Source organism: Schistocerca piceifrons, chromosome X (assembly GCF_021461385.2).
Source record: "Schistocerca piceifrons isolate TAMUIC-IGC-003096 chromosome X, iqSchPice1.1, whole genome shotgun sequence".
NCBI lineage: Eukaryota > Metazoa > Arthropoda > Insecta > Orthoptera > Acrididae > Schistocerca > Schistocerca piceifrons.
This window is the reverse complement of record NC_060149.1, coordinates 925,547,646-925,575,515: the sequence shown is the minus strand read 5'-3', so window position 1 is coordinate 925,575,515 and position 27,870 is coordinate 925,547,646. Positions and strand designations below refer to the sequence as shown.

At 44.0% G+C, this 27,870-nt stretch overlaps 1 protein-coding gene and 1 non-coding gene across 2 annotated transcripts in view; one reads left to right on the top strand and one right to left on the bottom strand.

The window, feature by feature from the left end:
* Positions 1-27,870, top strand: part of LOC124722784 (neurogenic locus Notch protein) — a 155,642-nt gene that overhangs the window by 53,096 nt on the left and 74,676 nt on the right. The window contains exon 4 of the mRNA XM_047247918.1: positions 22,147-22,280. Within this exon, the coding sequence (XP_047103874.1) occupies positions 22,147-22,280 (134 nt within the window). The remainder of the gene's footprint in view (positions 1-22,146; positions 22,281-27,870) is intronic.
* Trnaa-ugc lies at positions 9,314-9,388 on the bottom strand. The gene has a single exon. It is a non-coding gene; the product is annotated as a tRNA-Ala (tRNA).

Sequence of the window (27,870 nt, the reverse complement as noted above, 5' to 3'; positions counted from 1 at the left end):
TAAAGAAAAACTGTTATACTGGCGTACATTCAGCGACAACTCACAATCGTAGCTGCTACAGTTTTCAAAGTTTTATGAAGAGTAGTTCATAGACACACAGGTAAACGGAAGAAAGAAACAAACTAAAAACAAAGGAAAACTGGTACAAAACACGTGCATTGCGTTCATTCTGGTAAAGGATATTTCTTTAAGGATATGATTTGCGTATTCTTGTCATTTGGATGTAACGGGTATTAACACTTCAGTAGGGTGTGTGGGAGTGCTCACTACACGTACAAATATATCTACACTATGTGATCAAAAGTATCCGGACACCCCCAAAAACATACGTGTTTCATATTAGGTGCATTGTTCTGCCACCTACTACCAGGTACTCCATATCAGCGACCTCAGTAGTCATTAGACATCGTGAGAGAGCAGAATAGGGCGCTCGACGGAACTCTCGGACTTCGAACGTGGTCAGGTGATTGGGTGTCACTCGTGTCATACGACTGTACGCGAAATTTCCACACTCCTAAACATTCCTATGTCCACTGTTTCCAATGTGATAGTGAAGTGGAAACGTGAAGGTACACGTACAGCAAAAAAGCGTACAGACCAACCTCGTCTGGTGACTGACACAGACCGGCGACAGTTGAAGAGCGTCGTAATGTGTAATAGGCAGACATCTATCCAGATCATCACACAGGAATTCCAAACTGCATCAGGATCCACTGCATGTATTGTGACAGTTAGGCGGGAGGTGAGAAAACTTGGATTTCATGGTCGAGAGGCTGCCGGTAAATGCCAAACGACGCCTCGCTTGGTGTAAGGAGCGTAAACACTGGACGATTGAACAGTGGAAAAGCGTTGTGTGGAGTGACGAATCACGGTACACAGTGCGGCGATCCGATGGCGGGGTGTGGGTACGGCGAATGTCCGATGAACGACGTCTACCAGCGTGTGTATGCCAACAGTAAAATTCGGAGGCGTTGGTGTTATGGTGTGGTGGTGTTTTTCGTGGAGGGGCTTGCACACCTTGTTGTTTCCCATGGCAGTATCACAGCACATTCCTACATTGATGTTTTAAGCACCTTCTTGCTCCCACTGTTGAAGAGCAATCCGGGGATGGCGATTGCCTCTTTCGACACGATTGAGCACCTGTTCATAATACACGGCTATGGCGGAAAATGTCTTATGGACCAAAACAGGAAAAAATTTTCAAATAATCATGGGCTCTAAAATGGATACCTTAAGAGCTTTGTGCACTTGTTCTGTGGAAGAGAGGTGTTTCGCAGTAGCACAGATGAAAAAGTGCTCATAGCACTTAAGGTATGCACTTTAGAGCCTACGCTCAGAAGACATTTTGTTCAGGTTTTAGTACATATTACCTCCTACTGTAATATGGAAAGCAAAGTGCTTGCAGTAGCAGATGTTCACTCTCAGAGGTAACCGAACAGTTTTCGGCTTAATTTTCGACTCCGTCGTTTCCGGGTCAGGGTATCGTACCTCAAATTGATACATCAAAACGGAAAGTTTGTCATCACGAAATCACCCCGTGTAGCTCCTAAGAACCATTATTAGCGTTTATATGTAAAAGATATCACACCATTACGTCTACAGATCCCCATTTATTGCCAGTCCCTGCACGAGGTGTTTATTTTTCCACATTCGTGGATTTCCCGACTAGATTTTCTACGAGAGCCATTTCGTGATTAGGCGGCGAGTCGAAGTGACGGGGCAGTTGGCCACGTGGTTCGCGCCGCTGTGAGAAAGGCGCGCTCGCAGCCAGATCCGGCACCGGCACCGTTCAAGGACAACGCCTCCCGCCGCCAGCGCCCGGCAGCCATTCACACAGCACGTACAGCCCGCCGCGCCGGAAGGAAACGATATGCACACCAAATGTTCGGGATCTACAGTCTCGCTCTCTTGTTTATCTGCTCGTCACCTCGCCGGGTTCCCCCAATCGATGTTTTGGGTGAGGGGGGCCAAACAGCGAGGTCATCGGATTAGGTAAGGAAGTCGGTCGTGCCCTTTTAAAGGAACCGTCCCGGCATTAGCCTGGAACGATTTAAGCACGGAAAACCCAAATCAGGATTGTCGAACGCGCGTTTGAACCGTCGTCCTGCCGAATGCGATTCCAGTGTGCTAACCACTGCGTCACCTCGCACGGTGCCAATCGATGATGATACCATTGTGTTACGTTACACATTTACAAGTTCGTCTTCTTCCGTACCACCCGTGACTTGGCTAACAGCCCTCTCGCCGTCTTACGTGCTCTTATCTACACGTCAACCGAAGCTGTAACACACCTAGGCTTAGTTTATGTGGTCTCCCAAATCCAGTTTTCAAGAAAGCGATTTTTCAGTACCGTTTCTGGTTGCTCACGTACACATTCCATTACGTACTTTGGAAATTGTGGCTATTACAGTCAGATTTATCTCCCACAATCGGTACTCGGGCCCGCGTAAACACGCCACCGAGTTTCTGCCTTCAGTACGTTATCAGGTTGGTTATAGACTTACTTGGTGTGGACAGAAGAAAAAATAAGAGCATAGGACTAACCGCAGGTTCCCTTTATTTAATTCGACTATATTTTGTCTTTATTACACGGAAAGAGAGGTGCAAAAGCTGATACACTTGCTGAGTTGGAAAATTCGTACAGACTGGCAAAAGCCCCACATTCTCTACAGCTAACTAATTTACTAATTGCTGTACCCTCTCTCTCTCTCTCTCTCTCTCTCTCTCTCTCTCTCGTTGTGGTTAAGGCTATCACTCACAATCAGTTATTAGTGACAAGAAATTCGCTGGTTCTGCGCAGTCTAGGGAACCTAGTAAAACATATGCGTTGTTTATCGTAGGTAAGGTTTTTAATCAACTCTTCTCGAACACTTTCCTTATTTAGAGTCCACCGAAAGGAAATCCTGCTGTATCTTTAATAAAAATATTACGAAGATACTGATAGCCTCGCTTCCTCATGCTGGCGATATAGAAATAATTTGCCTTAGAGAGATCAATTTGTGTAAAACAACTGACGCTCGGACATCCGATACACGATCAGCTATAACAATTGTGTCAGGCTTAGCATTAACCCTTTAAATACCAGTGGTTTGTGCCTTAAACCACGATTTTTAAGTGCCAGTGCTTTTCGCGTGAAACCACTGGTTCTATTGCAAAAGACCCAAGTCTAGTATTACGCGGAGCTACTTTTAATGCATCGCAGCAGTGACTTCTAGTCTTCAAAGGTTCAAATGGCTCTGAACTGTGGGACTTAACAGCTGACGTCATCAGTCCCCTAGAACTTAGAACTACTTTAACCTAACACACACATCCATGCCCGAGGCAGGATTCGAACCTGCGACCGTAGCGGTCGCGCAGTTCCAGACTGAAGCGCTTAGAACCGCTCGGCCACACCGGCCGCCACCTTCAAAGCAAAACTCGTTGTACAGATTGTGCTATTTGATTGTAGCAAAATGTTCAAATGTGTGTGTATCCCTAAGTGACCAAACTTCTGAAGTTTGAAACCTCCGACGGGAGGGGCCGCGCAATCCGTGCAATGGCGCCTCTAACCGCGCGGCCACTCCGTACGGCTTCATTGTAGGAGATTGACACCTGTTTGTTTTATAGTCATCATACTGAGGATGTCATAGAGAGTGAAAGTAAAATTATCGTAAGTTATTGCAACGTAAATGAATCAATACTTCTGATTTAAATTTATTAAATTTCTTATTTAGGACTAAAATTTGCAGTAGGCGTTATGAGTTCTGGAAGTTTCGTGATGTGTCTAGGAAAAATAAGAAAATGATTTCAAATAGATCTCATGAAATGATTAGTGATTGAAAACTGTATGTTCCAAATTGAAACCATAACCTTGGAACAGTTCATTGTTTACTTTTGCCAGTTTCTTCTTGTGTTCTTATTGTTTGCCTACGATGACACTAAATGGTGATTTTGCAAGAAAAAGTTTAAAATTAATTTTGTTTTACTTTGAACGTTTTACGTTAAACAAGGTAGCGAAAATCTGTTTCCATTTCTAACATTAACCACAAAGAGATATAAAGATACAAATGGTCTGTCTGTTCCTTTGTTTATAACCCAAGAGTGACCGCCGTGTAACTGGACTGCACGCGAAACCTGTGAACAGTCCTTTTCTGGTGGTCTTAACTAGTGATTGAATACGTAGTGCATACTGCCCCAAAGTTCACAGTTCGTCTGTACACTTGTAACTGAGCGTGACGTGGAAAATTTGAAACAAATTAGGGGGCCCAACTAGTGTCATAAGCCAATTTAGACCGTCATAGCAGCTAAACATTTTTGCTGAGAAGCCATAGAGGCTGCATACCAGCTTTGGACCAGTCTACATTTCTCTGAGACAGGCCTCTTATAATCTGCTAGAACGAGAGATGTGATACACAGAAGAGGCTCCTGCCTGCAGATTGCCGGTACGGCCCACGTCGTGCGCTCAGGGTCCACCGTGCAATTTACATCGCCGTGCCGCATCGCCGGCCACGCTCTCCTCCGCCTGCCGCGGTCTGCCCACTTGCAGATAATCAGTTCTACGTACTGCTCGCAACTAGGTATACTGCAAATGAGGTTTGCTTATTTGTTGTACAAAAGTCACGGGATACCTCCTCATATGGTTGCCTGGCGTAGTACAGCAACTCGACGTGCCGTGGAGTAGACAAGTCCCCTGCAGAGATACTGAGCCGTGCTGCCTCGTAGCCGCTCATAATTGTGAAAGTGTTGCCGGTGCAGCATTTTGTGCACCAACTGAATGTTCGATGGTACTCGTGTCGGGTGATCTGGGTGGCCAAATAATTCGCTCGAACTGTCCAGAACGTTCTTCAAATGAATCGCCGGTGACATGACATCGTTGTTTGGGAACATAAAGTCCACGAATGGCTGCAAATTGTCTGAGAGTAGCCGAACATAGCCATTTGCAGTCAATGATTGGTTCACTTGGACTGGGTTCATTCCGTGCAAACACGGCCCCCTCTTGTGGACAACCTGGGTCCATGGCTTCGTCGAGCTTGCACCACACTCGGTCCCTACCATCAGCTCTTATCAGCTGAAATCGGGATTCATCTGATCAGGCCACGGTTTTCCAGGCGTCTAGGGTTCAACCGATATGGTCACGAGCCCAGGAAAGGCGCTCTCGTGCTGTTAGCAAAAGCACTCGCGTCGGTCGTCCTAATTTCGCTGCACTGCCGTAACGTACAGGTCCCACATTGATTTCTGCGGTTATTTCACGCAGTGCTGCTTGTTTGTTAGCACTGACAACTCTACGCAAACGCCGCTGCTCTCGGTCGTTAAGTGAAAGCCGTCGGCCACTAAGTTGTCCGTGGTGAGAGTTAATACCTGAAATTTGGCACTCTCGGCATGCCCTTGACACTGTGACTCTCGGGATACCGAATTCCGTAACGATGTCCGAAATGGAATGTCCGATGCGTCTAGCTCCTACTACCATTCCGCGTTGAAAGTCTGTTAGTTCCCGTCACGCGGCCATAATCACGCCGGACCACCTTTCCCATCAATCACCTAAGTAAAAATGGTATCTCCGCAATGCACTGCCCTTCTGTAGCTTGTGTACGTGATACTACTGCCATCTGTATGTGTGCATCCCTTTGCTATGGCTTTTTGTCACCTCATTGTAAACCGGATAAAAATCATGCTGTAATCGACAGTCCGTCCGCAGTGACGTGAAACGGTGCGGTTTGAACATCACACAGATAATGGTAATTTTTATTTTCTCGTCTCTACAAAATTTGACTAATAAAATCTTAAATTTGAATCAATTATATGCGAAACAGAGATCGGCGATAAAAAAGAATGACCGCTGATTCATAAAAGGGTTAAAATAATGGCGTAGCTGATGTCCATACTATAGTATGTCATAAAGGACACACAACGGTCAGGGTCCGAATACGTCGAAGTTACAATTTAGAGAAAAACTTGTAGCATCAATAAGTGCGGATCTCAGAAGCTAGTGTTTTTATAGTTCGATGCAAATTGCGAATAAATATATAGTCCGAGTAACGCAACAGTGGTCTCGTTGGCGGAACTTTAATGCTGCTATTCTGTTTAGTCCGATAGTTGACACTTCACTCCCTACACCTTCTTAGTTCCTCAAATCATACAGGCCTATTGTCCGCCTTTAGCGTTGGGCGACAAGAAACCGTCAGTTAACTTGCGAGATGGTCCGCCTGTGTACACGATTACTCTGCTATAGGGCACTTCCGATGGCCCATTTAGTTACTGCCGGTCGCAGCGAACAAAAATGCGTCGGAACATGTTTGTCCGAGGCGCCGCAAACAGCCGATTTGGCAACATCGTAGCTGCGCGTGACGAACGTAAAACAAAAACTTGTTTTAATCGGAGTGTAAGAACTATAGCGGATGCTAATCTCGCACGCTGCCACCGTACGGCTGGAAACCGCCACTACTACACTCTTAATTCACGAGGAGTGGGGCTCAAGTCCGTGTCCGGCCATCCTAAGTTTGGTATTCCGCGATGTCCCGAAATCAGTGAAGGCGAATACCAGAACGATGTTCCAAACAGGCCACGGTCACGTCTCTTCTCTATAGTTGTGACACCCACCGTGTACGAACTGTCAAACATCTCTCACTAACCATTTGAGTGTTTTGGATTCTTTAGTTATTACTGATGCCGGAAGAATAAAGGTCGAAATGACACAGCAGCTAACATCAAGAAATATTGGGAATGAGGTGAGCGGAAGGAGATCAACGGATACGGGGTGCGGTGAATCAGGGAGTGGTGGTCTGCAGCGAACGAACGCCCACTAGATCGTCCTGCACGACATGGACACAATTCTAGGTTAAATCTACTTCGCAAATTCGGAATGCGGCGGCACTAAGTCGGGTGGTAACGTCGGAACGAATTTAGAACCGTTTCAGAAACGCAGTTTTAGGGAATTGAATTACATCGCTGTGTAAGTGCCGCGCATTTCAGATATTAAGTTCTCCACCTGGACCGTTATAAAGTGTGTTTATTCCTTTGTGAATAAATACTTCTATTGACAGTACAGGAGAAAAATGTTACCATTTCTACAACAAGGCAACATTGTGGACGCAAGCAAACAGAAAATACAGCGTTTTAGTTATTAATTAGCGATTACGAATATAATTCCCGATGAAAAAAGGCTTATTCCTAAGTTTATAACATTGTGAGCCCTATCAGTAACATCTGTTATCGATTCTTGGTATCACATCATGTTTAACCTCTTATTCCGAAAACAGTTGGTGTAGCCGACGATATTCTCTCCTGTGTTGAAGTGGCTCATTTAATGCAATATTTTACTTCTCATAATGTAATAATAACCTCACAGATTTGTTTTGCGCATTGAGGTGAATTGCTCACCTTCCCAACTAATGTGATCAGTGTGAGACTGTGTCAAGCTGCACCCTCCAAACGTTGTATTCGAAAGTTACAGGACTCTTTTTCCCCACTCCACTCCGTTAAGATAGATAAATTTTAGATTCTTACTGTAACATTAAAATAACGAGAAATATACTAGATGTCCGTCGTGAATACAAGTATGTTCTATATCTACATACATACTCCCTAAAACCACCGTACGATGCATTACAGAGAGTACCTTGTACCACTACTAGTTTTTTCCTTTCCTGATCCACTCGCAAATAGAGCGGTGGAAAACGACTATCTGAAAGCCTCCGTATGATCCCAAATTTCTTGCGTCTTATCTTCGTGGCCCTTACGCGAAACGTAGATTGGTGGCAGTAGAATCGTTTTGCAGTAGGCTTCAAATGCCGGTTCCCTAAATTTGCCTTGTGGAAAGAGCATCGTCTCCCCCCCTCCCCCCCCCCTCCCCCCCCACCACCCCCCTCCCCCCCCTCCCCCCCCCCTCCCCCCCCCCCCAGGGATTCCTATTTGAGCTCACGCAGTATCTCCCTAATACTTGTTGCCGATCGAACCTACCGGTAACAAATCCGACAGCACGCCTCTGAATTGCTTCCTCGAACAGTACTCAAGAATGGGTCAACTAGCGTTCTGTAAGCCGTCTCCTTTATGGATGAGCTACACTTTCACAACATTCTCCCAATAAAACAAAGACAAGCACTCGCCTTCCCTTCTACCAACCTGACGTGCTCATTCCATTTCGTATCGCTTTGCAACGTTACGCCTAGATATCTAATCGGAGAGACTGTGTCAAGCTGCACCCTCCAAACGTTGTATTCGAAAGTTACAGGATTCTTTTTCCCCACTCGTCCGCATTTAGAGCAAGCTGCCATTCATTAGATCTGCTAGAACTTTTGTGACAGTCATCTTGTATAGCCCGCATCTCGTGGTCGTGCGGTAGCGTTCTCGCTTCCCACGCCCGGGTTCCCGGGTTCGATTCCCGGCGGGGTCAGGGATTTTCTCTGCCTCGTGATGGCTGGGTGTTGTGTGCTGTCCTTAGGTTAGTTAGGTTTAAGTAGTTCTAAGTTCTAGGGGACTGATGACCATAGATGTTAAGTCCCATAGTGCTCAGAGCCATTTGAACCATCATCTTGTATATTCCAACAGTCGCTCAACAACGACACCTTTCCATAGACCACAGCGTAATCAGCAGGCAGCCGTAAATTCCCGCTCACCGTGTCCGTCAAATCATATATACGTATATATCACACTTCCCTGGGGCACTCCTGACCCTTGTCTCTGATGAACGTCGGTTCACTTTATAAACACGAAGGGAGCAAAGATATTGCGTACAATATAATAAGTGAAAACAGCACATAGCAAAAGAAAAAACCTATCTATTTTGGAGCAAGTCTCTAAGTTTTGTGTCTGTATTTGGTAGATAGATGTACAGAAATGTAAGTGTAGATATCTCTGACAGTGGGAGATTCATATTTGTCAAGTTTACGTAGCTCAATACTTTGTACACATTACAGCCGTCTGTAAACAATAGTAATAATGACGTTGATAACAATTAACAATAATAAATGATAGTAACAATTTATGGTAAATATGAAGTGGGAGGTGGAGACAATCTCTCTTCTCTTCTTTCTCTCTCTCTCTCTCTCTCTCTCTCTCTCTCTCTAACTCTCGTGTGAGTAAGTAAATTTGATAATAATAAATGCTACTATTAAAAGCAGAGATGAGACTGTTGTAAATGTTGTCATTTGAAATCGACCCAGTGTGTTTTTGTGTAAACATTATTTTTGCCTTTTCGGAATGACTCGGGTTATTTTTCTTTGATGTCTGTATTTTGTAACACTTCGAGGATGTTTAGATCTTAAATGATAATTAATTGAAACCCTCAGGTGCCGACAGCTGTTTTTGACATACCTCGATGGGGACAGTTGAAAATGTGTGTCCCGACCGGGGCTCGAACCCGGGATCTCCTGCTTGCATGGCAGACGCTCTATCCATCTGAGCCAGCGAGGACACAGACGAATAGCGTGACTGCAGGGACTTGTCCCTTGCACGCTCCCCGTGAGACCCACATTCCCAAATGTCCACAATCTACATACGTAATGTGCCTAATAGATATTTCCCCATCCACTCATTACTCGCGCCCACTAAGGTGACGATTCCCATAAGAGTTCGGGCAACCCGTGCGCATACGCACAGACGGAGGTCAATGGCCGGTTAGCCTTTAAATATATATGGCAATAGTAACTGTTCTCGAAAGACCAGATACCATTAAAGGCTACCCGGCCATTGACCTTCGTTTGTGCGATTGCGCACGGGTTGCCCGAACTTCTACAGGAATCGTCTCCTTAGTGGGCGCGAGTAATGAGTGGATGGGCAAATATCTATTAGGCACATTACGTATGTAGATTGTGGACAGTTGGGAGTGTGGGTCTCACGGGGAGCGTGCAAGGGACAAGTCCCTGCAGTCACGCTATTCGTCTGTGTCCTCGCTGGCTCAGATGGATACAGCGTCTGCCATGTAAGTAGGAGATCCCGGGTTCGAGTCCCGGTCGGGACACACATTTTCAACTGTCCCCATCGCGGTATATCAACAAACAGCTGTCGGCACCTGAGAGTTTAAATTAATTACCATTTATTCTAGAGAAGCTGCACAGTCACCAATGGTATCTGGTCTTTCGAGAACAGTTACTATCTTCATATATGTTTAGATCTTTTTTACTTATTTTCCTGCAGGTGGGTGGCTGCTGCTGATGTATATTTTGTTTCTTAATTGCTGCCATGGTTTCCTTGAATCTGATATCAAATGCTCTATCTGTCTGACCTACGCAGAAACAGTCACAGCCCATACATGAAACTTGTATATACCCATGTGGTGTAAGGGTTTCTTACGTTTCTGTTACGACGTTTTTCTGCCCAATCATGTTGTCAATGGTGAAAGATAGTTTAATTTTGCCTTTGCATTTGAAGACACTGGCAGACTGTACTTCACGTTTGAGAGTGATAGCTGGGCTGCTCAATTGAGCATATACCACAATACTGTCATTCTGTGGGCTGTAGGGTGACAAGTGGTGGTGTGAATTGTAGTGTGTGTTGTAATAAGCTTCTGATAAATTACTGAGTAGTGTGTATTAGTTGTTACCATTGATGGTCATGTCTAGAAAATTACTTTGTGTTCATCTATGAATTATATAGTTTCATGGAAGCTGTTGAACAACTGGTTTACTTCACTGATGTCATCTTCTGTGCCACTGATTAAAATTGTTGTATCGTCTACATATCTGTAGTAATAAATGGTCAAATGTGTGTGAATTCCAAAGGGACCAAACTGCTGAGGTCATCGGTCCCTAGACATACACATAAGTAACTTATGCTGAGAGCAATACACACACCCATGCCCGATGGAGAACTCGAACCTCCGGCGGGAGGGGCCGCTCAATCCGTGACATGGCGCCTGAAACCGCGTGGCCACTCCGCTCGGCGTAGTAATAAATGTTTTTGAGGGAGTGGTGGCCGGAATTCAGAACTGTCTCCTATGCTGTTTGTAAAAATTACAGCTAGCATTCCTGACACGTCTGATCATTTTGCCACGCCATCGGTCCACTTGTGGAGATTATTGTCGAATTTGAATTAGTTTTGTGAGTGTGTGTGTGTCCTAGAAGGTCAATTAGTTTCATTGTGTGTGTGTGTGTGTGTGTGTGTGTGTGTGTGTGTGTGTGTGTGTGTGTGTTTTTCTCTCTTTTTTTTGTAGTTTGCCGTTTTCTATCAGAAGTGTAAGATACAGAGGAATAGGTACGATATGTCAAATGAGGCAAGTATGCCTCCATCTGAAATTTTTATGTTTTTGACATCTTATGTAATTTCTGTTGTGTTTCTGTGTCTTTTATTATTATTGAATATGTATGTTTTGTTTAGGATTTTGAAGAGCCTTTTGTTGAGTGTCAATATTGAACGGTTCTTACAGTTCACTACAGGTCTGATTTTGTGGGTTTTTGGTTGTGACCTGAGGGAGGTTACTTGGGAACTCATTGCCACAGTGTTTCCTGTGTCGTGTCTAGAATTGTGAGCAGGAAGTTTATTTTATTTGAAATGTGTTTACTCACCTTTTGGATTCTGGCTGTTGTGTCTTTATGTTTGTGTATTATATTGTTGGCTTGGAAGAACTATTAAAACATTTCTTTCTGTATGTTACTCTGTCGATGATTTATAATTCTATTGCTCATGTCAGCTTTTACAATTTTTGCATTATTTGTATTTAATTTAGTCTTTGTTATGTGCAAGGGCTTATTTTCGTGTGTGAAGGGAGTGGATTTACGATCTTTTTCCCAATAATTTCGTCGAATTTTTGAGAATGACTTCAAAAATTGTTGTTCCATTTTGATATCAAGAATAGTCACGGTAAAAGTCATTATAAAGAAATGATACATGTTCGCATTTAAAGTAGAAACGATACACAAAAATTGCGGGAAACTGTTCTACGAGGGCTTGCTGAAGACTTACGTCGCTACATTTTCATGTGAAACCTCGTAAAGCTTTTTAAATAAAACATACATTCTACATCTTTATTCTTCAAGTATACATATTTCTTTATCAACATAGTCATCCCAACAAGACACCAGTTTGTTGATACCGTAACTGTAGAATGTTTGATTTTGTTGAGGGAACCACAACCTCATCTCTGCCTGCACCGCTTCATCACTATCAAAGGGAAGTCCTCGAAGGCGTTCTTTAAAGTTTGGAAACAGATGAAAATCGGATGGCTCCAAGTCCGAACTGAATAGAGGATGATCAATGACAGTGAACCCAAGGCGTCGGATTTTTGCAGATATCGCATCGCTCGTGTGTGATGCTAAACAATAGTAATGTAGTGTTCGTCGACTTGAAATACACAGTCGTTCTCATAAGTAAAGTCTTTAAGTTTTCTTTCATTTGACCTCCTCCACTTTCGCGTAAATTATCTTCGTAGATCAGTTTTACGACGTTGCCTCTTTGTCTTGTGACTCCTGTCCCTAGCTGATTCAAGGATTTCCACGTACGGTATAGTAGCTCTTGGCTTGCAGCCAGAGCTTCGTTCAGTTAATGTGTGTCTTTTGACTGCCTCAGTAGCACATTACTGCGTTCTTCAGGCTTGGCGATGAGTGTGGTAGTTTGTTTTGTGAAGTTAGTGCTAGTCCTTGACCCCAGGGTGGGAGGGAGATGCTTTGGAGGGGGGGGGGGGGAGGGGATATACATACAGGTGCCTCACGTCTGTTTCTTCTTCTCTACAGAAAATGATGATTGTAGCTTATTCATTCAAGGCACCACGGACTCGATTTGTGTGAGCGGATGTTTCTCAGACTCCAACGGTATGCTCTTCAGCAACGATGTACAATGCTAGAGAGCTGTCAAGCATAAAACTGACGCTTCGGTACCCAACTTCAACCAGTCATCTTTCTTAAGTTTTTATTCCTCGCTGTTTTTTTTCTTCCTGTTCTTGGGTTCAGCTGGTAGGTAATTTTCACTGTGCACTCTACTTTTCGTGCACTGTTTTTAAATCCAAGCTCTCCGCAGTTTTCTCTGAACTCCACTGGAAATGGAAGTCCCCACCTAAGGAAGTTCGGCTGCCGACTTGCAAGACTTTTCGGTTGACGCCACACTGGGCGACTTGCGTGTCTACGATAATGATATTATTATGATGATGATGATGATGATGATGATGATGATGACAACACAACACCCAGTCCCCAAGCGAAGAATATCTTCCGCCCGGCCGGGATTCAAACCTGGACCCGCTGCATGGCAATCAGACGCACTGACCACTCAGCTAAGGAGGCGGACTGAATTTCATTAAAAGAAGTTTATTCTGTTTAGAAAAAGCAATCGAGTCCGACCGACCTCCGTGTCATTCATCATGTGGATGTGGTATCGAGGTGTGCAGATCCCCGGGTTAGCAGATCTGCTGCGCTCAGGGCTGAGTTTACCCTTCTAGTCCACCCACCAAGGAAAAGTACCTTGCAGTACCCGGATCCCTGTTGTCCACGTCGATCACTCAGCTACCAAAGCGGACCGGTTTAGAAAAACGAAGGCTATATTAGCTAGCTATGGTATGTAAACAAATTTCTGGCATCTCACTTGGATGTAGTTGGAACTGAAGACGTACGACGTACACCTCTGGTAATGTGCAGTGTTCCTTTTTTGAGGAGCTACTTGGTAAATATCGGAATACTTTGAGTGCAGTGCCCCGATGATTGCGTCAGTGCTGCGGCGACCGTGAGCAGGCAGCAACGGACAACCGTTTACGTTTCTGGACCACTGAAATAATTCTCCCTCTTCGAGGGAAGATAATACCGAAAAGATGAGGAAGATTGCAGTACGTATGCGAGACGTTCGACATCATTTCCCCTTCTTCCATTCATGAAAAAAAAAAGTGTGTGAAATCTTATGGGACTTACCTGATAAGGTCATCGGTCCCTAAGCTTACACACTACTTGACCTAAATTATCCTAAGGACAAACACACACACCCATGCCCGAGGGAGGGTTCGAACCTCCGCCGGGACCAGCCGCACGGCCCATGACTGCAGCGCCCCAGACCGCTCGGCTAATCCCGCGCGGCCCATTCATGAAACATGTCGGATAGCATAAGCGTAACAGTGCCACGAAATATTCTCTACCGATACCTGGGTGTGTACGTGAATGTAGAATTAAAGTTCCGGAATTTCATTGGCGCGGAAATGCTAGTCCTGGAAAACACTGTTATTCTTCAGAGGAATCTATCGTCGAAAGAGGAAAATATTTCTGGTTTGGTTGTGAGCACTGGCGAAAAAGACGACGTTATTGTGTGAAACTGAATACAGGACTATAGGTATGTCGAATGTAGCTGCTGTTGACGCCGAAAACATTTACTGCAAAAGAATTGCAAATGGAAGATGGAATTACGCTGGTACGGTAGATCGGAGGACCGTGATCGGAAAACACGAAAGAGGTATTCTGTACCTTAAAGTAGGGCAGATGCAGCGGCCACCGAGCGCCGTGCTCTACCTGTTGCTATCGTGCTTTTAAATGTACGATTAATGTTCGTAAATAACACTCTAAAATGCGCTTAACTAGCTGCCGTCGGCCTTTATTTTCCTCATCACGTTTCGATATAGACTATAATGGGCGAGCCAAATCGACTACGTGATCGATTCTCGAGACAAAACGAGTTTCGCTTTGCGCCTTACTATCGGCTAGATCTTTATTGAAATCTGTAACGGTGCCAGAACCATTCTGTTTCTTTTCACTTAATAGTTTTGTTCCTTTCAGAAAGTGTGTGTGTGTGTGTGTGTGTGTGTGTGTGTGTGTGTGTGTGTGTGGGGGGGGGGGAGGGATTACGGTGAAGACGAGCGATTCAATCTGCGCTGCGCCGGAAATTAACTGCAGGTGAAATTTTCTCCGGAAGACCAATTCCCATTTGGAGTCCTAGTGTAAGAAAAGCCCTATTGAGATGCGAGACAACAATAAGAAACTTTGCTCTTAAATAAATGAAAGCGGGGAGAAAGTGTCGGCAAAAAGGAGTTGGCGCTGCTTGAGCGCAGCTCACGTGCCGGTTCGATGTCCCCAAGTACGGGCTAAATAAGACAGCCTGCCGGCAACAAAGCAATGGCCACCGAAGCATTTTGTAATTCTGTCGGAATCATTGTGTGTTACAGCACGGCAGGATATGCGGTGTTGTGTTTAAACGATGTCCAAAGGTCATGCAATGATTCTAGGTAACTCGTTTACACGCCGAATAGAACTGACCTCGTTACTTCATACAGTACTTTTCGTATGCACAGTCTAGAAAATATCCTTTCTGCGACGACGTGATTTAGTAGCGAGCTCACAGCCAGGTACTATAACTTGCCAAGGGGAAAGATAGAGAGAGAGAGATAGAGATAGAGAGAGTGTCCTTTCAGGACAAAGTCTTGCAGTCCAGTTTCTGTACAAACCGTAAATAAACTTTCGCTCCCTGTGTTTTACTACTACTACTACTACTACTACCACCACCACCACCACCACCACCTGTGGACTCGGAAAGATTATATTCCAGTCAACATTGTCAAAAGCTTTCACCAAGTCTAAAAGTGTTGTAAACGTAGGTTTGACTTTCTTTAACCTGTTTTCTAAGATAATTCGTGGGGTCGTCATCGGTTTTTTTGTTCGCATCTCGCGTGTCCTGCAGTTACGTGCTTGATTTTAAACCAGGCGTGTCACTTAAGTCTGTGTGTGGCGGTCATCTAGTCCGGCCAACTTCTGTCACCGTGTGCAGTGTGGAACAAAATCAATCTCGTTCTTTGATTAAATAAGACCTTCTGTTATGACATCGAAACTACAGGAGCAATAAACTGTGTAGGAGCCTCCGACTGAAGTCGTTTACAAGTGGTTCAGTACTTTCTATGCGAGCGAGTGAACAGAAACGTCACGTTCACTTTATGAAGATTCCACTCTGCAGCTCAACCAGAAACATATTTATCCTATATTCCACTATTATATAAACGATTTCTTGCGACTGCTACGGTCGCAGGTTCGAATCCTGCCTCGGGCATCGATGTGTGATGTCCTTAGGTTGGTTAGGTTTAAGTAGTTCTAACTTCTAGCGGACTGATGACCTCAGATGTTAAGTCCTATAGTGCTCAGAGACATTTGAACCATTTCTTATCGTATAGGACACAGTATTTGTTTCTAGACGCATAAGTGTTTCCTGATAAAACTGGCGTACGTAAGGGAATTAAAAAAAAGGGAAAAGTGCTGCTGTTTAATACGTATACTAGATATCAAAATAATTCTGTTACGTCAATGTAGAGTTTTTTAAGGGAAATAAAAGTGTACACTATTTTCATATGACAAAAATCTCTTACAGATGTAATTACACATTTGCATGCCAGTAAGTGAAGCTTCAAGTTGCTGCTAAAATTGTTTTGGGAGATAATGCGTGGCATTTTACAGCCATTAGTGAAACTCTCCGTGCACAAAAATCCACAGATGATATCTCTATATCCATGTTAGTTTAACACGCTCAAAATGTCAGCAGTTCCATGACAGCTGAAGCTTTACTAATGTGGACGAATAGAAGTCACGAGACTAAATGACGCTCACGAGGAATAGTTTACGATATTTTTTTCGTGGCGGCGGTGAGTGCGCAGACGTGGGAGTTTCAGTCCAGCCAGTACGTGTTTCAGCAGGCGAATTACGCTGCGTGTGACAGTTCTTTTTGTGACACGAGAAAAGTATATCTTTTAACATACTCAGTCAGTTGTGGAATGTTGTTATCTGAGTAAATGCCGCCTAAAGTATATTCACTCGTCCTAAATGATCTGTGATAGACAGCTGGTGACACGTACAGTGTGGATGTAACAAAACTGCACCTCAGTCATATCGGATATCGTACACTCAGCCCTAGCAGCGCTCCTTCCTTTGTGGGGGCAAAGGTCAGTGTTACCCCTGCCTTAGTGAAGAAAGCGCCAGTATGTCACTTCCGTACATAACGGTGCGGTATTTGTATGAGAGAATGATCGGGCTCTGTGAAAGGGCGTGGCATTTCGACGCGTACGGGACATGTTGGTCGAAAAGTGTCACTGGCACTCGGTGATAGCAGCATGGTCGTAACGGACAGTATAACTAACCTATTCGAAACTGGAACTACAAAATGGGTGTAGATTACGAACGCTTCACACTGCACTGAACACCTGAACGCCGCCGCTGGAGTGCTTAATGGAAAAATAAGTTTTCGAAAGAGTTCCTTTTCAAATTTTCCTTCAGTGATACACTTATACATGTAAGATTGCAGTTTACTATCATGTTTCGTAGGGGACTGATAGACTGGGGGAGGCATTGTGTACATTTGATAGTGACTCCAAATGCTCTGAACATCTGTTGACACCTCGTGGTCTCCCGTGCAAACAGCGTACAGGGTAATTCCCAGAAACATATCCAAACACAGTTTTGTGCCTTGGCACGGCGTTTAGAGCTTTTGAAGAAAGAAGATAAGGGTTCAACGACTAGGTCAGCGGAGAACGAGCGTGTGGTCGGACTGGGGAAGGAACTTTGCCTTATCATTTTCAAAGGAAACATTCCGGTGTTTGCCAGTTTGGGGGTATCTGGACGGCCAGAGGGGGGATTTAAATGGCCGTCTTCCCTAATGCGAGTCTGTTGTCTCAGAAGAGCCTCGACCTGCAGCTTGTGGAGGCTTCACAGCGAGTCAGAAATCGTATTTACTTCAATCATCCTTCTCATATGTGCGGTAATCATCCGCAGTTTTTCTGAATAATATTCGTTTGTCATTTGTATCCTTTACGGTGATGTAGCGGGCAAAAATATTAGTGTCGATGTAGGATTTTTGTGAACGTTGTGCCGCTGTGAGGTATTGGTAAATGACTAAAAAACACGTTTAGGAATAAGCGAGAATTAAGAATATGTGGTTGCGATATGCATAATATTTTGTACGAGCATTTAAATGGTAGGTAGTTATCGCAAAGAAGAATGTCGCATTTTCTAACGATCGTCCAAAAACTTCGAACGAAGGAAAAACTACTCAGCGGAATCTGGAGAGAATGCCGTAAAACCCAAAGGAATTCGTGACCTATTTTATAGCCACCGACGGAATGTGTCTTCATTCCTATTGTTCCGAGACAAAACGAGTCTGAGCAGTTTCTCCGAGAAAGGTGTCGTAGTAGTTGTCACTCTCGTCTCGTATTCTCGAAGAGCGCTAGATGTCGTCGAGCTCTCGGTCACGTGACTAGCGTGTGTGACTGGTCAGTATTGTTTCCGGAGGGTCGGACGGGTGGCATAAGGGCCAGGGTGTCTCAGTGGAGAAGGTGGCATTTTGAACGGAGCGGCGCAGTCCCCGAGCGCGAAATGAGCGCAGCGCTGCAGATGCGTATCGCGACCAGGAAGCAAACCGGTCGAGCGCGGCCCCACTCTTACTCGGCTGGAACTGCCGCTCGCCGCCCAACCCGCTCACACGCCGCTCGCAGCCAACTCTTCTCGCATTTCTTCTTCTCGATGACTTCGGCACCAGTTGCCAGTACGCGCTGCCGGTCCGTAAGATTCAGAGAGCGCTATACGCAACGACGTTCGGGTAGCTTTTGTGCTCCTCGACTCCCGGAAGACATTCAGAACACTTCCGTGCTGTCATTTGATGAGCAGAATACGAACTAAGTATCTGATCAGAATTTTGCGACCGGATTCAGAACAGAACTTGTGGGACATATAGCTCAGCACGTCATTCGTAACACATTCACATCGATAAAAATATAAAGGAGTCCTCACACGTTCGATACTATTGTCAATATACACTGATAAGCCAAAACGTTATGACCACTGCCCACCGTGAGGTCGAATGCCTCCTGTCGGTGGTAGGGCACGTGACGCGGCAGGGAAGGAATGTAAGCGGAAGAGGGGCGAAAGGGCAGTCATTATAGCGAAGATACGGGTCGCAAATGCTGAAATCCACTGATATAGGCGGTTTTGACGAAGGGCACATTGTTTTGGCGCTGTGGCTGGCGTACTAATGTCGTGAGCACCTGTGGAAATTGGTCTAAGGACGGTGAAATAACGAGTAGGCCGTATGGTATTGGACGACCACGTCTCATCACAAAACGTACAAGTTGGACGATCTCCCGCTGTGTAATCCAGGATAGCCAGTGATATGACGACATTAAGATGTGCGCGAATAAAATAGCAAAGAGTTCTTCTGAGAGCCCCTATTTCGGCAACACCTTCGGTGCCATCTACGTACCGTAGTTGAGCATGTTACAAATGTACCAGTCAGAAACTTCGGCCTCTCTTCAGGGTGGTATTCTCTTGCGTTCAGGCGCTAAGGCAGCCGCAAGGAAGAATATCTTTCAAAGATTCTGCCAGGTATATACGTATGTGCGAGTGGCAATGTCGAACGTTGTCGAGAAAGTCGTCCTGTCGCGTATCGCACTGCGAACTGTAGTTTCCGATCGCGGAATATGTGAGAATCGACGCCTGAAGCGAAGGGGTGATTTCGTTCACTCCTGAGGCGTTTTTGTGTCGATTCTGAGCAGCGGTGTATATTAAATGTTTCACTGGCCCACCGTAAGAAAACCGCGTGATTTTAATGCTGTGTTTCGCGGTTCTGACCTCCATCGCAAAGACGTGAAAAGAAAGGGGTGAGAGAGGGTGTGACGCCTTGCCATCGTATGACACGTGCACGGTTGGTGTTCGATAGAACTGTGGTGCCAATGTGACACCATTAACCCACCTTGCTGCTCACATGAACTTCTGACCTGTGGACCTTTTTTTCCATGCGTCGGCTGTTTGAAGCGTCGCTGAGCCCGAGGGTGACGTCCCAGGGCACCACACTTTTGCACAATTACGGAGGAAGGTTGTAGACACCTTTGAGCCAAATTTCAAACTTATGCGCCGGAATTGTCAGTATGAGAACTGTAGCCTAAATCAAACCTGTTTGACGCCGGCCGTAGTGCCGAGCGGTTCTAGGCGCTTCAGTCTGGAACGGCGCGACCGCTACGGTCGCAGGTTCGAATCCTGCCTCGGGCATGGATGTGTGTGATGTCCTTAGGTTGGTTAGGTTTAAGTAGTTCTGAGTTCTAGGGGCCTGATCACCTCACATCTTAAGTCCCATAGAGCTCAGACCCAAATCTGTTTGACAGTTTTTTTTTTTCTTTACATTCAGACTTAACCGTAAGTAGATGAAAACATCTTCCCTATTGTATTGCTAGCTTATTTAGCTTACTAATCTTACTTCTGTTATTTCTAGCAATCTCATTCAGTTAATTATTTCTCTTTATTTGTCGTCATTCGTAAAGGAATCGCTAGTTGTTTTTCTATTATTGATGATCTCACTTTCCTGAGAATTGATAAAATTTGCCGTTTTACCTAGGACTTTGTTTAGATCTTATTTTCCATGACGAGGGGAGAAGGCATTATGGACATAAATTTGCTAATTTCTTATAATAAAACGTAAATCGTTACCGATTTCCTTCATTTGAAGTAATAGTTATTGTTTCCAATATTTCCTTTCGGAGATATTGATTAGAAAGTACATATCAGTACGAGAAAATTAAGTAAAATGTAGATTTATTCGCGGGTGGTGTGAAATTTTCCGTAATGAGGCCTGTGAACAATAATCTGCACATTTGAATAAGCAACGAGAAAATTTGTTTGAAATGCAGGGTGGTGTGTTTAGTTTTGTAAGGTGATATTTCAAAACTGGAGCTAATGATGAATATTATGCAAATTATTGAGAGTTCGCTCAGATTCGAAGTTTTACTAATCTGCAGTGTGCCCCCCTTCGGCAGCGCAGATAACATCTAGGTGGAACCTGAATTCGTCTCCGGCTCGATGAATATGTTTCGTCACAGAGTTTAAACGAGTTGTACACGTTTTGTTTGTCGAGAAAGTAATTGGCAATGGTGTGGTCTCAAAATTGTTTCTTTACGTAACATCAGGACGTATAATCGTATCTTGTGAAGACCCCATCTGTAAAAGAGGGCTCTCTCTACTGTGCTACTTACCCCAGCTGAAGTAGGAATGCAGAGTGGCGCAAAATGCGTGTTAGAAAGCGTTTGTATACTGTGCTTTAATCGTACGCTGTAAATGATTCTCCTTGTGATACCGCTGTATTTTTGCTCTGAAATTTCTGTAGCTCGCACACTTTTGTCTCAATTGACATTTCAGAAAGGGAGCATTAACATTGGAACAGCGGTACTGTGGACCCACAAGTTCGAGCTGTTGCTACACTTCATCTACAAAAAGTCATTGTTTGATGCACAGTCTATGCACAATGCATTATTGAGTCCATTTTTATCGATGAACCTGTCACACAAGATCAATACAGACAAGTCCGGGAACACGAATTTGTTCCGATTGCACGACGACGCCAAATGCCTTGTGCAGCCGAAAATGATAATTCTTCAGAAAGTCATCACGGAATTCAGTTAAAGGCTCTACACACTCATTGCTGCAGAAGGAAACAACGTTGGAAACGTTATCTACTATATTTCAGGTCGTCTGCTATAGCACGAGTACGATAGCAAGAATATAAAATGGCTCTGAGCACTATGGCACTTAACATCTGAGGTCATCAGTCCCCTAGAACATAGAACTACTTAAACCTAACTAACCTAAGCACATCACACATATCCATGCCCGAGGCAGGATTCGAACCTGCGACCGTAGCGGTAAAATATATCACCCCGTATTACGTCGTAGTAGACAAAAATTTCCTAACACCCAATTTTGCACCGCCCTGTAGATTCCTAGCATGATACGGATGAAGTTTCCACCTGCTTGCATACAGAATATTGACCTTTATTCATGGGAAGTCTAGACCATTATTGCAATATTTCGCAATATGTTTCTCCCAAATATTATTTTCATAAAAAGTAAATGCCCGTAAATTTTTTTAAAAAAGTATTTATAAACAAAACTCATTCACTTGTGAGAACAGCATGAATTGTAGTAGTGGTGCACCGTAGTTTTGCAGTGCTCTTTTGCGAACATTGTTTCTAAGTACTTTTCAGCTTGGATTAAACTCCGATGAAAAGTTTCATTTTTCGTATTTCAGAGAACATGATACAGTTTAATGTGATTGTAAGACTCTGTAGTGGTAGCACTTTGTCGGTGCACAACGTCTCCTCACAGTGGCACACGATCGATCGTGTTGGAGGTCACTACAGCCCTTGTGGTGAAACTGTACACTGGCGGACAAAAACACTTTGTTATTAAGTTATGGATCGCATGGTGCATTAATTTGCTAGCGGCAGCTTGAGAGTGACGTGTGTTGCAGGTGCCTGTGCGACTCGCGGTACACGGGGCAGAACTGTGAGAGCGAGTACATCCCGTGCAGCCCCTCACCCTGTCTCAACGGCGGCACCTGCCGCGAGGTGGACCAGCTCAGCTACGAGTGCGTCTGTCCCCAAGGTACGTGTGACGTGTTATCAAAAAGTAAAGTATCCTTATTTATTTATCACCTTGAAAGTAATCCTCCTCACATACAATACACTTGTGCCAGCACTTTTTCAAATCTTGGAAACCCTTGAGCGATTCTGTTTCTTACTTTTGAATACATTATGCGAGTGACAGTGATCAATGCGTTACAAATCTTTACTATCAAAAACAGTCTTGATCACAATTTATTTATTATGGTGACCGGTTTCGACCACTACTGTGGTCATCTTCAGACCAATGAGTAAGAACCTCCTTCTGCTGGAGAAGTGATTCATTTTACCCCTGCTGCCTTGAGAATTTCAAAGAAACTATTCCAGGCAAGACTGTCACAAGTTTTCTTTAAGTGTAGTAAGTGAATGATACTGTTTACAAATAACGAAAACCCAGTGCGGTCCAAGGGCTTTGCGTTCATTATGGAATAGAAGTTTCCTGAGTGAGATATAGACGACATAAAACTTCTTGTATATTTACTCCTGCTTGCTTGATGACAAGGGAAATTCATTTTAATCCTGGAGGCAAACCGCGAATAAGTCGCTCAGGACTAGAAGAAGCCTTTGTGTGCAAAGTACAAGTATTTGTGTACGTATCTTCTGAGGTTTATTTCGGATTTCATAGGGTGCTGAAGCAACAGAATTCATTGACAAATCGTAAAATGTATCACGAAATAGAAAAATATCGGTCTTGTGGTCTACTCGCGAACCGACAGCGCGGTAGGTGAAAGACTAGTTAAGGAAAAACTGTAGAGGCAGTATAAGCTCCCACGCTTGAGTGAACACTTTCACCGTCCGATTCAGCGAATTCCAGCCTGCACTAGATCTCTGTACGTATCCAAGTGCCCGACTTGGCTCTTAAATAACGTTCTCCCTTCCTTTCGTCTCTCTGATACGTGGGAAGTCACGAAATGTCTTAAGTTCTGTGCGGCCAAAGACCTTTCTCATCGCTAAAAGATGTACATGATTTGGAGACTGGCGACGTTCAAATAGCAGTGCTACATGCAGATGAGTGAAGCTCATCGTGAACTATGCTGGTGGCTGCTGCAAAATCCAATGATCCGTGGTTCGATCCCACGTAGATTCTAGATCTTTTTTCCGGTATGTAGGTGATTTTCACTACTAGAAAGATTTTGTGCACATGAAAATGTTCTTAGTGTATGACGTTCAATGGTAGTCTCTCTTGGGTGCGTGTGCAGACGGGATGGAAAGAATTATTTCTGTGCCGTGATTAGTATGCGTTGAAATACTGTTGCCTATCGCACGACGGGCTGGTTAAACCTGTTTAAATTTGTAATTTTGGGCAATTCTCACTACAGTCACTATTCAAACATGTCTTCTGGTTGACGACTCTACATTTAGCGTTACAGATATGTACACGGTTTAATCTGGACAAATTTCCCGCCATATCGTTCTTGAAAGCCACAGGCATCAAGTAAACAGTCAGAACTTCAAAATTCCCGCGATGTGACGGACAAGTGCGGAGTACAAGCGAAGAGCCGCGATTATCGCTCGCCCACTGAAATAGTTAGATTTTTCGGGTGCCCGAGAGCAACTGTTTACGATATTGTGGCCAAGTAAATGCTTCGGAGAAGTCTGGGGAAGGTTCTGCTAACGTGGTGAGGAAACCTCATTCGAGAAAACACGTGTCACGAACTGTGGCAGCCATCGAAAATGCTCAGGCGCTGATTTCGGAGGACTCGGGGCAGTCGCTGAGGAAATGGAGTCTGTATTTAATGTCAGCGAGCGAACAATGGGTCGGATGGCAGAAGAGGACCTCATAAGAGTTATTTAGTCCAAAACTGGCTCTCGGATAAGGATAACGTTGACATGTTCTGGTCAGAGTAGTTGTGTGCCCCGAATAGCCCGGGTTATAACCCCCTAGACTAGCATATTTGGAGCGTAGTCGAATGAGTTATCAGTAAGACGGGGCACCCTAATGTCACGCCTCTACGCACCGCTACCGAAGTAGCATTCGCGAATAGGGACAGCGCCGTTTTAAAGTGTGTGCGCGATTGCTTCAGGACAAGATAGGAGGCGGTCATTGCTGCTGAAGGGGGTTACATCTAGTAATTTTACTCTCGAAACATACCACAACTTCCATTTGTATTTTGTTTTAATAAATTTGCTTTTAAAAAAAAGATACATTTGTCCGGATTTAAGCACCGCACCCTGTGTGCGGAAAGAGGAGAATATGTGTATTGAGGTAGGAGTCCCTTTTGCATTACCTTTCTCTCATTAATTCAACAATTCACAAATCAGTTTCCTCGTGAAGTATGGCACGTCTAATTTCCATAGTTTTTCACCTGAAATGAAGTGATGTCGTGGAGTGGTGAGTTGCTTGAGCAGTGGCAGGCCTGGCCAGCTACGAACCGCCCGCCGTCGGCTAATTGTGGCACTTGACGATTCAAACTGGTTTATGACGCAGGCTGCAGTCACGTTCGTCGCTTTGAACCAGTCTCGCATATTCTGTAGCCGATAAATCTTGTAAATTGAAGCCATTTGTTCATCTACCCTTCGGAATAATTTCTTTCAACAAACTATCTATCCGCAGCCTTCTGACAGAGAACGATGAATATCGTACGATTTCCATGCTTCGTTTTAATAAATGTCCGAGATCGGCGGGAAATTTTCTCCAACTAAGCTACCTGTAGTCGCGTTTTTCGTAAAAGGAACAAGTGGTTGCAGCTAGTTCGTTTGTCAATTCGAGCATAACAGTGACTGGTTTTTCTGTCGCCGGTTACGAAATTCGCCTCGCAGAAGCTACGAAGCTGCGCAACAATATATAATTTTATATGCGTGCTTGTGTGCCAGTTAAGTTACTCTCGATTTAATGGCTACACCTGCAATTTATCTGACAGCTGTCGAGGGAGTGGATGCAAATCTGGATTGTAGCACTCCTTTTACGTGGAATGATTGTTGTGTTGCTACGTAAAAGTCAACTTTTTTAGTGTACATTTAAGATACACTATTGGATATTTACTAACTACTGTTATGTGATATACCACTCGTTTCTTATGGAATCTCTGGTCCAGGTTCGTTCACTATTCACGAGATGTTGTCTTTGACTGTCCATAAAACAGATGATTAGTTTCACGATGCCTCGAACCATCTGAGAAACTGCGACAAATAAGGAACGTTGACATTTCTCAGCAGGCTGCGTTCTGGAGTTCAAAGAGCGATAATCAACACGGAGAAATGCAGTTTATTTTGCAGTGCAACGTATAGTGAGTTTAGTACAGAAATATCGATTAGGACGCCTTCCGGAATAGTACATACAGTACGCTCTTTGTCGTGTATAGTGGAGAATGAACGTAGCACCATAACTTCAAGATACATAAATGTTGCTCAGAATGCGTGTGTCTTCGCTGGCGGACTTTTTAAACTATGTAGCAAGTACAAACTCTCGAGTCGGTAAATGTATATACGGGAGAAGTTATCGCAGATAATGCCTTTATTTACACGAGAGAGCAAAGTGCGCGGTATTGGTCACGTGGATGAATTGAAGTAAGATTATAGGGCGAGATGTTCCGTCGTCAAGCGGGAATGCACGATAATTTTTTTTTCTATACTGTGTATAGCTCTGCCTGAAAGATGGCAGTAATAGCGTTTTCCCTGCTTCCCTGTAGCTCATCCAGTGTGTGGGGATTTTTTGAGCGCATACGACTCTTCAGCTCTCGGAGACTAGGGTATTTTATTGCCTTGCTGATTATGCTGCCCTCGCTGAATATATCGTGAACGCGTGCCAAGTTTGCGTGTCATTTATGCGCTGTTGTATTGTCTTGCTAAAAAAATCCATTCAGACTTCCACCGAGCGAGGTGGCGCGGTGGTTAGCACACTAGACTCGCATTCTGGAGGACGACTATTCAAAACCGCGTCCGGCCATCCTGAGTTGAGTTTTCCGTGATTTCACTAAATCGCTTCAGGCAAATGCCAGGATGGTTCCTTTGAAAGGGCACGGCCGACTTCCTTCCCTAATCCGGTGGGACCGGTGACCTCGTTGTTTGGTCCCCTCCCCCAAATCAACCAACCTACCTTTCATCTTCTGTCAGCTTATTAAGAAACTGATTGAACAAATTCCATTGGCTCCACAATCCTAAAACATTTTTCGGGTGAATTTTATTCGGTCACTCTGTGTATGGAATACAGAACAAGTATCATGCGATGTCTCTGCAGTTAGGCGTGTCACCGCATCGCGCATTGCAACGCTTCCGAAGACTTCCGAAGTGCTTTCCGTGGACGCGTCATTTCTTCTCTGTATGCCCACCCCAAAAAATTAAAAAATGCAAATATCGTTAATTGTTATTTACTTTTACTCACAACGCCCTTTAAAAAGAGACATTGATACGTAAAGAAGGACCTAAACATGAAAATATAGACTATGACATTTACTGGGGAGAGTGTCATCTACCACTAACACTTAAATTTTTGGCTTAAGTTTAACCGAAAAATTTAATATTTATGAAATCAGGTAGAAGAATGCATTAAAAACAATAAATATTTTTTTCAGAATTTTAAAATACAAAGTAATTGACAAGAATACAATTTTTGAAGAGGTGGACATAAAGCAACCCCCTCCCCCTTTTCCTTTTGGTATTAGGAGCGTTAAGAAGTCTGGGAGGAAGGAAAGTAGGTAGCGTAAGATTATTATGTTTCGAATATTATAGCCCCTTTAATTTTCGTGTGTACACAGAAAGAGAGAATTTCCGCCTTGTGTAATAGAAAATCCATTGTTTTACACATACATGTTTTAATACTTTGTACTGTCATTGGTTTTTTAAAACTTATCGGTTTACAAAACTGATAGCGTTATGTACGTCTGAATAATTTTAAAAAAAGTTACATAGTCCTCATATTACCAGTCTGGGGACGATATGCAACTGGTGATAACTGAAGATAACTTGATAAGCCAGGGTCGCGAAAAAAGCATTTTATTGGACGACCAGTTTCGACAGAGGTATGGTGTCATCATTCATCAGTGTTGCAAGTCGCTTCAGAGTGGGAAGTGCATATGCAGTGTGAAGCCACTTGTAACACTGATGGATAATCCGTTGTAAAAATTTTAACCGATGATGAGGGCATAGCTCTGTCAAAACTGCTCATCCAATAAAATGCTTTTTTAGTGATCCTGGCTTGTAAGGTTTTCTTCAATAATGACTTAAAATATTACTGAAGGGAGCACATGAGTACTGAAACATGTGTAGGAAAAAAAAGTAATTTTTTTTGCCTAAGGTGGAAATTGACTGAAAGATTGCTTAAAGAGTTTAACGACCCGTGAACACTGCGCTTCCCGAATACAACTCCACGGAAGAACATCTCACCTCGGTACTAGACATTTCGGGAATGCAACCAAATATTGTTAGTTTTCTAATGATTCTCACTCGTTAGCACTGAAATATTGTCGCGGTTTGTCATGCTCTATGTCTGAGATACGTATTTGGCCAGTTACACAACTTTCTACAATCCATCTGCTTTGTAGCCCATGGCCCCCCCTCCCTCGTCCCTCACGGTGCGGGAAACGATTCCGTCCGCGTAGTTGGTGGTCCATATGATAGACCCTGTGATATCACAG